General features: G+C 38.6%; 2 protein-coding genes across 5 annotated transcripts in view; one reads left to right on the top strand and one right to left on the bottom strand.

Annotated features, from left to right (window-relative positions):
• Window positions 1–9,352, top strand: part of JKAMP (JNK1/MAPK8-associated membrane protein) — a 9,642-nt gene extending 290 nt beyond the window's left edge. Inside the window, exons 2-7 of one of the 4 annotated variants that reach the window (XM_005874061.2) lie at window positions 1,716–1,789; window positions 2,381–2,535; window positions 4,160–4,366; window positions 5,823–6,004; window positions 7,204–7,280; window positions 9,071–9,352. In XM_005874061.2, the coding sequence (XP_005874123.1) occupies window positions 1,716–1,789; window positions 2,381–2,535; window positions 4,160–4,366; window positions 5,823–6,004; window positions 7,204–7,280; window positions 9,071–9,289 (914 nt within the window). In that variant the 3' untranslated portion in view covers window positions 9,290–9,352. Of the gene's footprint in view, window positions 1–1,665; window positions 1,790–2,380; window positions 2,536–4,159; window positions 4,367–5,822; window positions 6,005–7,203; window positions 7,281–9,070 lie in introns of all 4 variants that reach the window. The other 3 variants (XM_005874060.2, XM_014545945.1, XM_014545946.1) reach the window with 3 other exon arrangements.
• A 392-nt stretch (window positions 9,353–9,744) lies between these two features.
• CCDC175 (coiled-coil domain containing 175) overlaps window positions 9,745–15,980 on the bottom strand; it is an 85,155-nt gene continuing 78,919 nt past the window's right edge. Inside the window, exons 18-20 of the mRNA XM_014545955.1 lie at window positions 15,321–15,396; window positions 14,843–14,993; window positions 9,745–10,697 (exon numbers count right to left, since the gene is read on the bottom strand). Coding sequence (XP_014401441.1) covers window positions 10,609–10,697; window positions 14,843–14,993; window positions 15,321–15,396 — 316 coding nt within the window. The 3' untranslated portion in view covers window positions 9,745–10,608. The remainder of the gene's footprint in view (window positions 10,698–14,842; window positions 14,994–15,320; window positions 15,397–15,980) is intronic.

Genomic DNA, 15,980 nt, shown 5'->3' with positions numbered 1-15,980 from the left:
CGGATGCTGAGGGGAGGCCGCTGCGCGCGGGGAGGGATGGGCTAGAGGCCTCCGTGGCTGCGGTCGGAGCGTTCCTTCAGTCTCCGCGTCAGTCCTGGACTTCACAGCTTAGGGCGCGGGAGCAGAGGCTGATGGCCGCATAGCTGTTGTCTCCGCTTCAGCATCAATCGTGAGTGCAGGGGGCCCGTCACAGAGATTGCAAAACACCAAGTCAGAGTGCTAGCTGCAGGGAGTGTAAGGAAAGTGATCGGACGCTGGGAGTCAGGGTTGGTTTGGCCGATGATAAGCTGGTGCTCGTTTTCAGGACTTGGGGTTTGAGAAACTTGACTTACATTCAAATAGATTTATTAAGCATCTACTATAGGCAAAGCCTGTGTAGAAAAACTTCCAATTCTTTAACCCGGGGCTTCTCAAAAAATCAATTCATTTCCATGCATTAGCTTAGATCATTGTGATTACAATTGGTTTAAAAATAAGCGTCAAAGAAGCCCGGGAATTTAAAAAAGAAACAAACTCAAAGATTTGATAAAAGTGAAACTATTAGACTTGAGGCATTTTAGTGTTATTTCTGTTGCTTTTTTTTTTCTCAACTGCAACAGGAGAAAAAAATCAGAAGTCTATTCAAATTTGAAAGGAGAACGGGCATTGTGGACCAGACAGTCTCTAGATTGTGAATTCATGAAGAGTTTGGAAAATGATTGTTCATCATAATTATAAAATGCATGATTTTCTAATTTGCATTTGACCACAGTTGTTTTGGAATTATTCCACACGAGGCTAAAGGTTCCGTGAAGGCAGGGACTGCCATGTCCCTCTGGATCTTTAGTTGTCTCTGACCAGTGGAATCTGACATTTAATGCATGTTCGTTGAATGAGTGAATCAATGAAGGAAGGGAAATGTCCCTGATGAAAAAAAAAGCCCTCCTTCAATAACCTCTACCTGTTGATGAGGTCAAAGACAGTCTGTGGGCCCTGAGTGGTTTTGTAAAGAACAGCTGCTTTTAATTTCCCTGAGCCTCCAAGATCAGGGGGTTGATTCAGGCAGTGGTTCCAAGTATTGGTCAGAGGACCCGTGACAGCCTTGATGAAGTTGTCAGCTGTCCTTGACAAAAGTTAGGACAATGTAAGTAAGCCTTTTATAAAGGTGAATTTATTTACTCTAAAGGCCCGCCCTTTATTCTGAAATTATGTTCTTTCCGCTTTTCTGGTATTAAAATGTGTCCTGTTATGAAAGAAGGTGATAGTAGATAGTGTGTGTGTGTTTGTGCACATGCACTTAATGTCCTGACTGAGCAAAATAAAAAGTAGTGATCCTCTACCAATCCTCTTATTAGAAAACCATCAGAAGGCTAGACCACCTAATCAAGGGGAGTGCTGGCTGGAGCTACTGGAGACGGGCCAGGTTAGGCTTTGAGTTCCAGGGATACCTCCTGACCCGCAGGTAGAGGACTGAGGATGTTCATCACGAGAAACAGTATTAACAACAAGGTTCCAGTACAGCTTTGTGCAGTGTCGTGTCACAGTGTAAAGGAGAAATTTAATTTTTAAAATAAATGCACAAGACTTTTGCCACGGTACATATGATTATTTTATTTGAAAATGTACTGAGATATTTCTGCCAAGCGCTGCAACTATTATTGCATTATTTGTTTATAATCACAAAAGATGTTACTGTACTGGCATTTGTTTTTAAAAAGCTGTCGATATTCAACCAGCATGCCTCGGACTTTACTGTGGGAAGACCCTATTATTTAAAAATGGCTCAACTGAACTGTATGGAGAATGTGGGGTAAGTCTTAATGTTTGTATGTTCATTTGTAAAATCTTTTTGCTTTTGAAATATTTTCACATGTAGTATATCTTTTTTCTTCAGTCTACTCATTAATTTCTAAAAGACTATGTAGGCATTAATAAAATCTTTGTGTTGTCATATTGATTGTTTATAATACATCTTTCTTTACAGTCACAGTTACTGTGTTTTTAAGAACATTTTATAATTTTAGAGTAATTTTAAATTACTTTTTATTAATGATACAGTACAGTGACTTGGATATGCAAGTCAGTTAACATTACAATTCCAGAACACTTGTTTGCAATTATTTTTATACGATGTTAATAGCTAAGTTTGTCATTTAATATTAGTCAACTATTTTAGTAACTTAGTAAAAGGACTCCTTTTACAGTTGGTTTCATACAGATATAGGCAAATACAGTGTAGATTTCTTTTTGTTTTACTTACGCTTTCTCTTTTTTATATCTGAAGGATGCACATGTAAATAGATGTTTAAACAGAAATGGGACATTTTATAGAAAGATTTTTGGGGGTGCTAATGTTCTAAAGTAATATCTGTACATAAAATATTATTTTTATATGTTGTAGGTGTGTCCCAGAGGACAGAGAACAAACGCACAGAAGTACTGCCAGCCTTGCACAGAGTCTCCAGAGCTCTATGACTGGCTCTATCTTGGATTCATGGCTATGCTTCCTCTTGTTTTGCATTGGTTCTTCATTGAATGGTACTCGGGGAAAAAGAGGTTAGCACTTCCTATGAATGTAACTGGATGCACTGATGCTGGAATAATTATTAGTCAGAATCAAATAATTATACTTCTGTTGTTTGTTTTAAAAGTGGTAAGCCTGTTTTGGTTTTATATTCTGATTACTCTTGATTATAGCAAGAAAAATTAATGATAGGGCATGCCTCAATATGTATTGAGGGAAGTATCCTTTGTCTGTTTTACTTTAAATGAGCTTGAGGGAACTTTTTTTTTTATATGTCTTTCTTTTTTGTTGAAGAAATTGAAAACATTTTAAAATTATCATCTTTATTTTTTTTTACAAAGAATTGCTTTATTCTAGAACTAATACTTTGTGATTTAATTTACTACTAGTAATCTAGTATAATGTAGTTAAAATGCTATAGCTGCAACCTAGTTATGAAAACTCATGCTAGCACATTATCTCCATAAGCATCTATTAAGCACTGTGTTTTATGTTCATAAGATCAGAGGAGGAACTACACAAATCACTGACATGGTTTATAGTCATAATCTTTTAGAGAAAACAAATGTATATATAACTGAATGTAATATAAGTCAGTCTTAAAACTATATAAACAAACGTGTGTAAAAGCACTGTAAACAAAATGCTCTGGAATCATGAAGAAAGGAAGAGATAAATTGTGCCTGGTAGGATCTGAAAGACTTGGGGAAAGAAAAAAAAAAGACCATTTTAGGCAGAGGAAAGAGCTTGAGCAATGGCATGGAGGTATGAAATGTGTAGCTTGTCAGCGGTTGTGCTCAGCTTCGAGGAAATGAGATCCACATTGAGTGGGTGTGAGAGTCGTCAGGCTTAGTCTTATGCCCCGGAGGAGCGAGAGTAGTTTTGAAGCATAAGTACAACGGGAATAAAAACTTCAGAAAAAGTGCTGGCCCTGGTCTGTGTGGCTCAGGTGGTTGGGCTTCGTCCAGTGCACCGAAAGGTTGCTGATTCCATTCCCGGTCAGAGCATATGCCCAGGTTGTGGACTTGATCCCTAGTAGGGGGCGTGCAGGAGGCATGTTTCGCTCTCACATCAATATTTCTTTCTCCCTCTCCCTTCCTCTCTCTAAAAATAAATTTAAAAAATATTTTTAAAAAGAAAAAGTGATAAAAGACAATTTAATAGAAAGGTTAACTCTAGGGTAGAGACAGGTGTGTGGAATGGGGAGAAACAGGTAGATATAAGTTGTTATTGTTCTAGTTATTGAGTTAGATGGTGAGCTTACAGTATTTATTATACTCTATAACTAATATATTAGGTATAATTTTTGTGTACTTTTTATATTTAAGATAATTTTAAAATGATGCATAAATAACTAAGAACATTTTAATAGCAATTTGGCGAGGCACTAAAGATAAGGGTAGATCTAATTTCTGCTCTTCTGCACATTTAGGTGATACTGGCACGGTATAATCCCTTTTTAGTAAACAAGGTTAAACTCTTCTCAAGTGGTTTTCATGTATGTTTCACTTTTCTTACCCGTTAAGAAGATATTTTGTTTCAGGAGTCAATAGTTAAAATTTCTTTACCGAAACCATATCTTGAATCATATCCAGGTTTTATGAAAAGCCATTTTGCACTAAGTTTTGGGTAATGGTGCTTCTTTTGTTTTGCTAGTTCCAGTGCACTTTTCCAGCACATCACCGCATTATTTGAATGCAGCATGGCCGCTATCATCACCTTACTTGTGAGTGATCCAGTCGGTGTTCTTTATATCCGTTCATGCCGAGTACTGATGCTTTCTGATTGGTACACGATGCTTTACAACCCAAGTCCAGATTACGTCACCACCGTGCACTGTACTCACGAAGCTGTCTACCCACTGTAAGTGTTTATCTAGACTTAAGATCATGTCTTGAAAAATGACAATTAGAGATTTAATTCATTTCCATAGGCTTTGAGCATCGTAAAATGGCATCTAGGCCCTGGGGGAAATATACAGAAATGATTTTCTTCTCTTAAGGAATACATCGTCTGATAGGAGAAAATAGAAATACAGCTTAGTATAATAGAAGTGAAAGTGTTTTTGCGTTGGCGTTGAAGTATGTGTAAACACAAAATAAGCCATCTGTGTTTCTTAGAAAGGGATTTATAAGGAACACCTTTTTGATACACAGCAGAGAAGCAATATCTGACATATGGGAAAGAGTATGGGCTTTGGAGCTGAAAGCAGGCTTGAGTTTGAATCCTGGGTCTGCCAGTTGACCTGTTAACTCAAGCATGTTAGGAGCCTCTTGTAACTCACATTGGGAAAATGGGAATGATGATCCCTCGTAAGGTAATTTTGAGGATTAAATAAATCCATACAGATCAGATACTGTGCAGTGCTTCACGTATGGGAAGCACCCAACAGTAGCTGAAATTATTATTAGAGGGTTTGGGTTAATGTTCTTTTTTTCCCCTGTTTTTCCAAATAAATGTAATTTCCATCAAAATATTTGTTTTAAAAATATCAAATTCATAACATTCTATATAATATCATTCCAGACTACATTATTTTTAGAATTTCTGTAAATGGTTGGTGTTCATTTGATGTGTTCTTTTTGGTAAAGGTATAGTAGAAGAGTCTGGTATTTATGTTCCAGTCATAGCAAGTGTTCATTACATAATATGCTCGGTAAAATAGTCCTTTTTGAGAAAGTTCTAATAGTACTAAGTGTCAAAACACACATGCACATATGTAAAAAGGTAATTTTCAAAAAATAAGATCCAGATGTAAAGATATGAAAATCTTTTCCACCTGCCCAGCTTTAAGTCCTATCTCTCTCTACATGTATTTATAGCTAAAATTTATATATAAAGGACTGATAAAATCCCCTGATTTAATAGAGCTGTACCATCAGCTTCAATTAATGAAATAATGGCTACATACTATTTCACATAACATTTAACCAGTTATCTGTTGTTGAATATTTATTTTGTTCCTTAATTTTCTTTATTATATGATCCAATAAAAACCTTGTTCATAAAGTTATTTTTGTGAATCCCTGATTATTTCCCTTTGAAAATTTCTGCAAGTAAAATTGCTGGATCAAAGGATATAAACATTTTTTTAGGATTTTGGATACACATTTCCAAACTGCCTCTGGGAAGGGACCAGCATGCACTTTTCAGTAATGGTATGAGGGTCCTTTTGGGAAACCGTCCACCAATGTGAATATTCAATGGGTAGACGTAATATGCTTTTTTAACCTTTTATAGGACCTTTGATTTAAAAATGATCAATGATAAAGTATTTTAAAAGTATTTTTGATCATGTAATTCCTTATTTATTTTACAGCTACACCATTGTATTCATCTACTATGCGTTCTGCTTGGTGTTAATGATGCTGCTCCGACCTCTGCTGGTAAAGAAGATTGCCTGTGGGTTAGGGAAGTCGGATCGATTTAAAAGTATTTACGCTGCACTTTACTTCTTCCCCATTTTAACCGTGCTTCAGGCAGTTGGTGGAGGCCTTTTATGTAAGTTTCTTGGGTAAATAGCTATATATTTATTATATGTGATCAACAATGTCTTCTCTGAGTATAATTTTGTAGCTTTTTCTTTAAAATGGAATTTTTTAATTCTTGAAAATAAACTACAGTATATATTTTTGCTAAAACATATAATAAGCCTTATTTTTTTTTTAAATCATGATTTTTTTTGGAATGAAATAGAAATTCTCAGGAAATCAGTGGCAGCTAACCAAAACTGATTTTTATTTAGAGAATATTTTGTATTTGAAGTTTATAACCTAAACAGAAAGATTTTTAAAACCCAAGTATAAATTAGAAAACAAAAACTGGTTTTTGCATATAATATATGGAAATTACTCTTGGTAATGTATACTATTTATCAAGTTAGATTTTAGATTTCTAAGTTTCTTAATGAAAACCTTTCAGATACAGTAAAATAATCTTCAGTATATTCTTTATTTTAATACTAGAGGCCTGATGCACGAAATTCGTGCACTTGGGGGAAGGGGGAGGGCCCTCAGCCCAGCCTGCACCCTCTCACAGTCCGGGAGCCCTCGGGGAATGTCTGACTGCTGCAGAGGCGGGAGAGCCTCCTGCCGCTGCGCTCGCCATCCATGAGCCCGGCTTCTGGCTGAGCAGCACTCCCCCTGTGGGAGCACACTGACCGCCAGGGGGCAGCTCCTGCGTTGAGCGTCTGCCCCCTGGTGGTCAGTATACATCATAGCAACCGGCCATTTGGTCGATTTGCATATTACCCTTTTATTATATAGGATAGCCATTCATTCATTTATTCAGCAACCATTTAGACTAAATTGTTATGCAAAGGAAGAATAAGAAAAAGTTGGTGTTAAAGGGTTCACATATTAGTAGGAAAGCTGTAAGTAGCTGAGGGGACATAGTGTGGTACTTATTTGAATATGTGACATTGACTGGGATTTTGACATTGACAAGGATGTTAGATACCATCTTTTATATGGATGTTAGATACCATCTTTTATACACTGCAGAGCCAAAAACATTTACTGTCTGGCCCTTTACAGAGAGCCTTTGCTGACTCCTGCCTCAGGGCACCGAGGCTTCCGTCTCTCACAGGACTGATTGAGAAAGTTTTCAATTATGGGGAGAATTAAACTTTTGAAATTTTTTGATGGTTTATTTCAAAAATTTGCTTAATTTTCAACATAATGCCAATGTTTGTTTTTCAGATTACGCCTTCCCATACATTATATTGGTGTTATCTTTGGTTACTCTGGCTGTGTACATGTCGGCCTCTGAAATAGAGGTAGGAAAAATGTTTTCCTTTGTTAGAGTTTTTTTTTATGGGTTTGACAATTGAATATCAGTATAAAACATATGATATGACATAGCACAACTGATTGTTTTAGTAATCTTTGGCTAGTTGATGTCATTACGTAGCTTATGAAAGGTTGTATACTAGACTGTATTTGCTTGGGAAATTAGTGAAGTAGTCAGGCTCAACTATCTAGCATGTTGGAGAAAAAAATCACATAATTTACTCAGAAAATATTTATTATGAAATGTTGAAAACAACACCATTTTGAGGGAAACATAAAAATGCTTTATGATATATAGAACTAATTTTACAGTATATTTTACAATGGCAACACTGTCATCAGTAATTATACTGTACATTCTCCACCTTTCTATATTTTGTCTCCAATTTTATTTTCTTGATTATGGATGTTTACAGTTGTCCTCTAATATCTATACTATTTAACACTAACAGTAACATTACTTCTGATACTGTTTCTGTTTTGAGATACCCATTTGTGCTTCTAACTTTTCAGTATTTCTGTGGAAGGTCACTGTTAGAAAGGACTCCTTATTTTGAGGCTGAACTCTGAAGGAATAGCATGTCAGTGGCTTAGTACTATTTCACCCGAGCTTGCTAACCTAGTGCCCATGCACTGTCTTTGCTGCCCACCACACATGATAAGACATGTGCCTTCTCATAATTCTTAACCTTAACCCAGGGATATTATATTTTAATTTAATCCAGAGATTAAAGTACATTTAATTTAATCAAAAGCTTGATCCAGAGAAAGTAAGTTGTTAACTATTTTGGAATGCTTGCTGTTGATGCCTCTCTTTCAGTTCATTAGTGAAAAGGTGAGAGAGAATGACTGACAGGAAGAATAATCTAGTAGAGGAACAGACAGAATATTTTGATGTTGATTATTCAATTGTTTCCATTTCCCCTTTATAATCTTTAATCATTGTCGAAATATGTATAATTAAAGAAGATAAGCAAATTAGTTTTAGCATGTTTTTCAATGCTAGGGAAATATTTGAATAAAATGAAGTTTGTGAATTTGTTTATTATCCATAACTACTATAGATAGTAGTTATGTTAGCTTGAAACTTATTTGTATCCCTGCCCCTGGGAATCTCTCCTATATAAAATGTTCATGTACTTCAATTAGGACTCCACCCATAAATCCGAGAGAGAGACCTGGATCAGGAAGACAGTCTATAAGTCTAGCTTTAGGCAAGTTAAAGAGCCATTTAGTAAGAGAAAGTTAGTAATGGAATATTGCACATTCCATTTCAGTATGTTTATTAGCACATTCAGCTATTACTTTAATAATAATTTGGGCCTTCCCATTTCTGCATATTATAGAGCTGTGTTCAAGAATAAAAAGAAACCAGAGTAGGTCCCGTGTCATTTCTGCTCCCTTCTACCGGTCCAGGCAGCAGGCCCCAGGAGAGCTGGAGGTTAGGGAAGCTGGTGTGTGCGCCGTTTCTCACCTGTAGACGCAGCTGCAGGGCAGGAGGAAGGCACGTCACGTGGCGTTCCCCTTCCAGCTCATTCCTTCAGAAGCAGCCCTAGTGCTTCCCGCATTGACTCCGGTCCTGTGCTGCCTCAGGACTTACGTGACCTCAGCCAGGAAGCCTCACCCTGCTCCTCGGCAAGTGTAGAGGCTAGCAAGTGCTCTCAGGTCCCTTTAGCTCAAAGTCTGTGATTGAGGTTATGACTTTTAAATAATACATTTAAATCAAAATATAAGTGATTATCTGTTTCTCTCTTCTTCCTTTTATAAAATGATACAGAACTGCTATGATCTTCTAGTCAGGAAGAAAAGACTCATCGTTCTCTTCAGCCACTGGCTACTTCATGCTTACGGGATCATCTCCATCTCCAGAGTGGATAAACTCGAGCAAGACTTACCCCTTTTGGCCCTGGTACCCACGCCAGCCCTTTTTTACTTGTTCACAGCAAAGTTTACTGAACCTTCACGGATACTCTCAGAAGGAGCCAATGGACACTGAATATAACATGCCAAAACCCCTAAGAAGTATTCTTAATAAAAAAGTAAAGAAATTAAAAATGTATTAGTTCTCTTCTGTCATACATGGGAATGAGATTGTCAATATGTTGAAATGTTTTTGGTTGGTTTGTTTGATTTTGTTTTTGACCTAAGACTTTATGGTTAGACTTAGAAAATACAAACACTATAATACTCTCTTACATAGTATAATACACTATCCCCGCTTATAGCACACTATTATATGACAGGAATACTATCTCTTGCAACAAGTTGGTTATTGTTTAGAGCAAAAACATGCTTCTGTTTTTATTAAATAATAAGTATAATATGGAATTCTTAGCTTTGGCACGATTGTACTTGCCTGATGTGTTTCAACCTGGCTTTCAAGTGTAATGAATTATAAAGACACATACCTGTGGGGTCTGATAGCAAGCATGGAAATGTAAAGTATGTTGTTTTTTTGTTTTCTGTTTATTTTCACCAATATAGTATTTTCATCAAAAATAGAGCATAATTTGTATAACAGGTTTTCTGTTTATAGGTAGTTTGGTTGAAAATATCTTCATGTTATTCCTGTTTCTGTAAAGAAAAACAGTAATGAAAAACCTGACAAAAAGTCTCAAATGTTCTGACATTTGTATTTGCCACACTAATTGTGGAAATTAAAAATATTAGGTAGTGAGATTAATGTCTTTTTCCCACGTGAATAAATACATGTGCTCACATATTTCCTTCCTCTTACATCTTATTTAAAAAATTTGATTTTAGACAGAGGAGGGAAGAGAGAGAAACATCAATCGGCTGTGCAGAGATTGAACTGGCAACTTAGGAACGTGCCCTGACCGATCGAATCTGCATCCTTTTGGTGTATGGGATGATGCTCCAACCAACTGCGCCAGCCAGCTGGGGCTTATATATTATTTTTTAAGGATGCATACACATGCCACATTTTTTTGATCCTGGGACACATTTCTCTCCACATTGGGACATCTCTGAATTAGGCTGCACCACACAATTGATGGCTTCTTAGATTTAACAAAATGCAGAATCTCTACAGCATAGGAACAGTTTTACTGTAGTTGTTGATGGTATGCTGCTTGTCGATTTTTATACTCTGAATAGACTTATGGTTGTAATCATGGAAATAAGATTTTTATTTACTGATTCTGCTATTGGTGGGGGTTACCCAAGTTTGTTAAATCTCAAACTTTAAGACTTTCATTGACAGTTGCAAATTGTGAAAGAAGGTGCACTCACTTTCTCTGTAGTTTTGTTTATGCCTTTTGAATTCACAGCAGTTGTATCCTTGGAATTATTTTGTTATTTTTTCTTCGTTACTATTTTTTTCACAATACGTGCAGCCAATGGAAAACGGACTTTTTTGGTACGTGTCTGTTTGGTCGTCTTTTCTGTAGGAATAAAAATAAAATTGTAAAAATTCTCTATGTATTTCAGACAGGTTTGGGTGGTTATTAGTATCCATTAAAATTCTAAGTTGCCCAAAGAATCCCTCCGTTGGGCAACTGCACAGTTGGAAAGGGGGAGGCCTGGGGGGTCATGTATCCGATGACCAGGACTGTTCTTTTCCCACCACATTTGGAGCCATCTTAAGGCATCTTCTCTGATGTTCTATTCTAGCAGAAAAGTGTATGCAAAACGAGAAATCATGCAGGTAATTATGATTACAACTCAAAGGCAAAGACTTTCAGGAATACTTAATACATATCTGCATTTTTAATTTGCGCTGTGAAGAACAAGAGGAATAATTCATAGCACCTGTGGCTGCTAATGTTAGTAATTAGCTTGTTAAAACGTGGTTATTAAGAAATATACCCAAACTACCCTTGTCTAGCTCAACTTTGTCTTGACGTAGGTCCTTGTAGTATATTACAACTCACTGCTATAGTAATAACTGTGCTAACCAGTGCTGGATAGGTTATTTAAAGTCAAAATATTTTCTGATTTGGGTCAGTGTATCCATTTGTTACCTTGTTACCTATTTGCCTAAAACCACTGGTTTGCAAGACTTGACTGCACATTGGAACCAGCTGGAGAGACTTTCTAAAAACATGCCTGGGTCCCAGCCCCAGAGACTCATGGTGAATTGGTCTGGGGTATGGGCCAAAGAGTGTAAAACCTTCTCCAGGTGCTTCTAATGTTTGAGAATCATTGTCTAAACTCTCTTCCTAGTTCAGATTTTAATTTTTCCAAGAGACCTTTTCACAATTTTTAGGCAAATGATTTTTTAAATTATTTCTTACTGAAATTTTGATTCTGCTAGATTATATCTGCGCTCTTTTCCATTATTAAATGATCAAAATACAGATAATTGTATCAAGTTCATGTCCATCACAATAACAAAAAAATAATTATATGATATTTGATCTTTATTTTAAAATATCTCTTGACCTGAAAAGTCTCTACAGAGCAGACATCAAGTTAAAATATTTGGTTAGTATACAGATTATTTATCTGCATTCAAAATTATAGTACAATTCAAGGACTTTTGGAATTTTAAAACATTCTTTTTAATGCTTTAAAAAATCCATATTCAGTTGCTATTTGGTTTAGGTATACACTACAAATTAACTTATTTACTTGTTTACAAGAAAGAATATTAAGGCAAAAAGTAACGATCTTAGATTTCAGGATGAAGCCTGGTACTTTCTGACAAGCTAACCCCCAGCTCTTGCCATCTGGAACCCCAGATCTCCACTCAGCCATGCTGCTGCAGTTCTTGGCCAGGTGATCGGGGCTGCTCCTTTGGGAAGACATCCCTGTGTATTCCCAACACCCAAAAAGACTCCGACACCCCACTTTACCTTCCCCCATCGCCATTCATTAGGAGGAGTCCCCGGGATTCTAATCGTCTCTTGTCTCGTTCTCACAGTATGTGCACTCTGACATTCATACTGGGTGTCATTCAACTCGGGCAGCATTTGTTCTGGTGCCAGACTCAAAGGTGCTCACTCTGCTAATTAAGCTAGTGCAGTGTTCCTGGAGAGGGTCCGGACCTGCTGAGCTGCAGTGACATGATGTGTCCAGAAGAGGGCAGGGGAGAGCTGTTGAGCTGAAAGAGATCAAGGCCTTGTCTAGAAGTCCCATCTGTGAGAGAAGCCATTCAAAGCTAGGAGATTACAGGTGGCTCAGAGGTGGCCAGGTAATTCCCGGGACCAAAGACTTGTCTAGAAGTCCCATCTGTGAGAGAAGCCATTCAACAAGAACATTTCAAAGCTAGATTACAGGTGGCTCAGAGGTGGCCAAGTAATTCCCGGGACCAAAGCTGACCTTTATCACCTCAGGAGGGTGGTAGGCTTCAGGGATCTGATAAGTGCTTAATAAAGGTCTAATGCTTTCTTACTGCTGCTATCACTTACAGTTTACAACCAGGGAGGCTAAATAGCACGTAAGAAACAAAGCTGCAATGTGAGCCCACATGGTGCCACTGCTCCAGGAGCAAAAATCAGTGGAGCTAAGGGGGCAGCGATCTTCCTTCAGATCACAGCTCCATTTCCAGTTCTTCAGAGACGTCTCCCGATCCCTAACTAGGGCAAGTCTCCCTCTTAGGTTCTTAAGTTCTTAGGCCCCTCTTCAGGACACTTATGACACTGACATTTTACATACATCTGTGCAATACCCGATTCTCCCACCACACCGGCGGCGGACCAACTACACCTGAGGGGCAATTCTGCTCCCCTGGCAGAGTCAAGTCGTTGAGTAGGAGACCTTTCATGGCTGGCAAAGCCAAAAATATTGTCTGGCCCTTTAAAGTTTGCCGACCTCTGGACCTGACTGATTTCCACTGGGCAGGGACTAGACCTATTTTCATTCCCTATTGTAACCCCACAGCCTGATAGAATAGTTGGCACAGAATAGACATTTGATAAGTACTTGTTGAATACAGTTTAGAGTTGATAGTGAAACATGGATGGAACTTAACAGCAGGACCAACCAGAGGAAGGCAAATACGCTCACTGAAGGCTCCCCCAGGAGGCTCTGCGTCAGGCTGGCCGGCCAGCTTCCCCAGGCCCACAGCCTCCATCCGCGCACCTGGAGGCTCCTCTCTTTCACAGTAAACCTTGCCCACTACCCTCCCTGCCTCTGAATCTCTGCCAAATGCAAGTGGTGGTGACTGCCCGCCTTGCTGTCCCAAGTTCTACGCCTCGGCTTTTCAATGCAGTCTATTTAAATCCGCCCCAACACAAAGATTCCATTAGGCTTCAGACAAAAATGGAAGATGCGCTCACGAGAAAATAATGCAATTGACACTTAGAGATGATTTAGCTCCTCAAATTCCGCCTGATCCACAGTTGCTGGGGATGGCCTGGCCTTGCAAAGAAAATACAAAGTGAGGCAAGGCCCACCAGGGACCCTTGAAGCACTCAGACCTAAGAAGTATCACCAGGCACCAGCAGGAAGACCAAGACAGCTTCCTGGCTGATACGAAGGGGCTTTCCCACAAAACGCTTCATTGGCTGCCTAAGCATTCCTTCTCCTGTCAGCAATACCCTCAGAACACTGGTTTTTAGCAAATATTGAAACGGTGTTTAATCCCATCACTTTTTCTCATCTTAACTTTTATTATATTTCATTTTACTTTCTACACCCCACCTTTATAAGTACTTATCTAATGAAGATGCTCTTTAAAATTAAACCTTAATGACCTCTACTAAATCCATATACTTGCTGAATGACTTTTTTTTTTTGCATTTCGCAACTCTATCGCTCTCCTGCACTCTATTCTCCTGCCTCCTCCCCAACCTTCGCTCCCTGCCTGGGACCCCCTGACACGCCTGTGTGAGGGCTTGGCTCCACTGCCCTGGACAGGGCTCTGAGTTAGAGAAGGAATTAAAGAGGAAGCTGATAGTCCTCTGGAGCAGCGGTTCTCAACCTGTGGGTCGCGACCCCTTTGGCGGTCGAATGACCCTTTCACAGGGGTCGCCTAAGACCATCCTGCATATCAGATATTTACATTAGGATTCATAACAGTAGCAACATTACAGTTATGAAGTAGCAACGAAAATAATTTTATGGTTGGGTCACAACATGAGGAACTGTATTTAAAGGGCCAGGAGGATGAGAGCCACTGTTCTGGGGAGACCCGGCTGCTTGATCCTGAGGGGACCAATCCTGCGCTATAGGATGTATTCACATCTCGAGAGCCCCAGAAGGCATCCCTAGACCAGGAAGAAAAGGTAAACTGATGCTCAGTATCTCCTGTTTATGAAGACAAGGAAATGTGTGAAAGAGTTTGGAAAGACTGCTTTGGGAAGTGTTCAAAATAAGAGTTTAAAACATCAGAAATAAGTTGAGGTTCCGTTACAGAGAAAACTCTCTTAGGTAGAAGGGAGACTGTCCGGCCCTGCCGTGTTCGACCTCGCAGGTGAGAATCGGTGCTCACCTGGATGTCTGGGGCATGATTAGGGGTGGGTTGTTGGCCATAACTAAGTTACTAGTAGGCACGCTTATCTGGGGGAGGGCTTTCTTGATACCACCAGCTATGTAAACGAGCAGGAAGTTCTTGGTTACCCAAAGCTCTTGAGGTGCCCCTTACCAGGAATTTCCACAGTGGCTAGGAACCGCAACTCTTGAAGATTCCCTTGTAACCAAATACTGATTTTCTCAATTTTTTCGTCTCTTTCACACAGCCTGTCTATTAGACTTTTTATTTCTTGCAAAGTATCTTCACAATCACCTACAAATTCCTTTAAAAAAAAAAGTAGCATATTTTTGGGTGTGTATGAATTGCAATACAATAAAAAAACATATTCTGTCCAGGAAATCATATCCAAGACAAAAATATATATATGCAAAATTGGTATTAGTTGTGCAAAATAAATATGTATACACAGCAAATTCGCCAAGTTCTATAAGAGATCTCAGAAGAAATGGATTAGTAAATCACTGAACTAAAAAATGTTTCCAATGGTTAATTTTCTTATGGAGCTGTAATTGACATAGAACATTACATTGTTTGGTAGGTAAATGCTTTTAGAAATAGGATACTTACGGAGGTAAAACAAAAAACTCACCTTTAAAGTGATCTGCAATTCTGCCCACAAATTCAAATATTGTGCTAAAATAAAGATTTTCAAAATGCACAGGTTACTGAAACAATTGGAACATTTTTATCAAAGAAATGCTATTTGTGTCTCGAAATTTTTTTGTGTAAAAAATTTCAAAATGACAGAAGAATTAGATCAGACTTGCCCTCCCACTGCCAACAAGCAGAAAATGGGACCATGTCAGGCAGGTGGGTGAGGGGTCTTCAGATGGCTCCAGCCCCCAGCTGCTGAGTTACCCCGGACAGCAAGCTGCCCCAGCGGAAGTCATGTGGAGCAGACCCGAGTTGTCTCCACCAAGTTCTGACCAAATTGGCAATTTGTGAGCAAAGTAAATGATGTGCAATATCTGTTACACTGCAATATGCTCCCCTTTCTTCTCTCTTTAAAAATCAATAAAAACCATATCCTTGGTGAGGATTTAAAAACAAATAATAAAATAAAAAAACACTTGTAGATAAATAGTAACCCCAAACTGGAAAGAATTCAAATGCCCTTCAGCTGGTGAATCCTATATAATAAAAGGCCAGAGGCCATAAACGTCAGGACCAGAACGACCACTAGACCACTCACCACGAGGTGGCATTGACCACCTCTCGGTCCCTACACCACTGGTCCACGAGCAGCAGC

The sequence above is a fragment of the Myotis brandtii genome, unplaced genomic scaffold (genome assembly GCF_000412655.1).
Source record: "Myotis brandtii unplaced genomic scaffold, ASM41265v1 scaffold423, whole genome shotgun sequence".
NCBI classification, from domain to species: domain Eukaryota; kingdom Metazoa; phylum Chordata; class Mammalia; order Chiroptera; family Vespertilionidae; genus Myotis; species Myotis brandtii.
The sequence above is the reverse complement of the archived record's forward strand: the minus strand, read 5'-3'. Positions and strand labels throughout refer to the sequence as shown.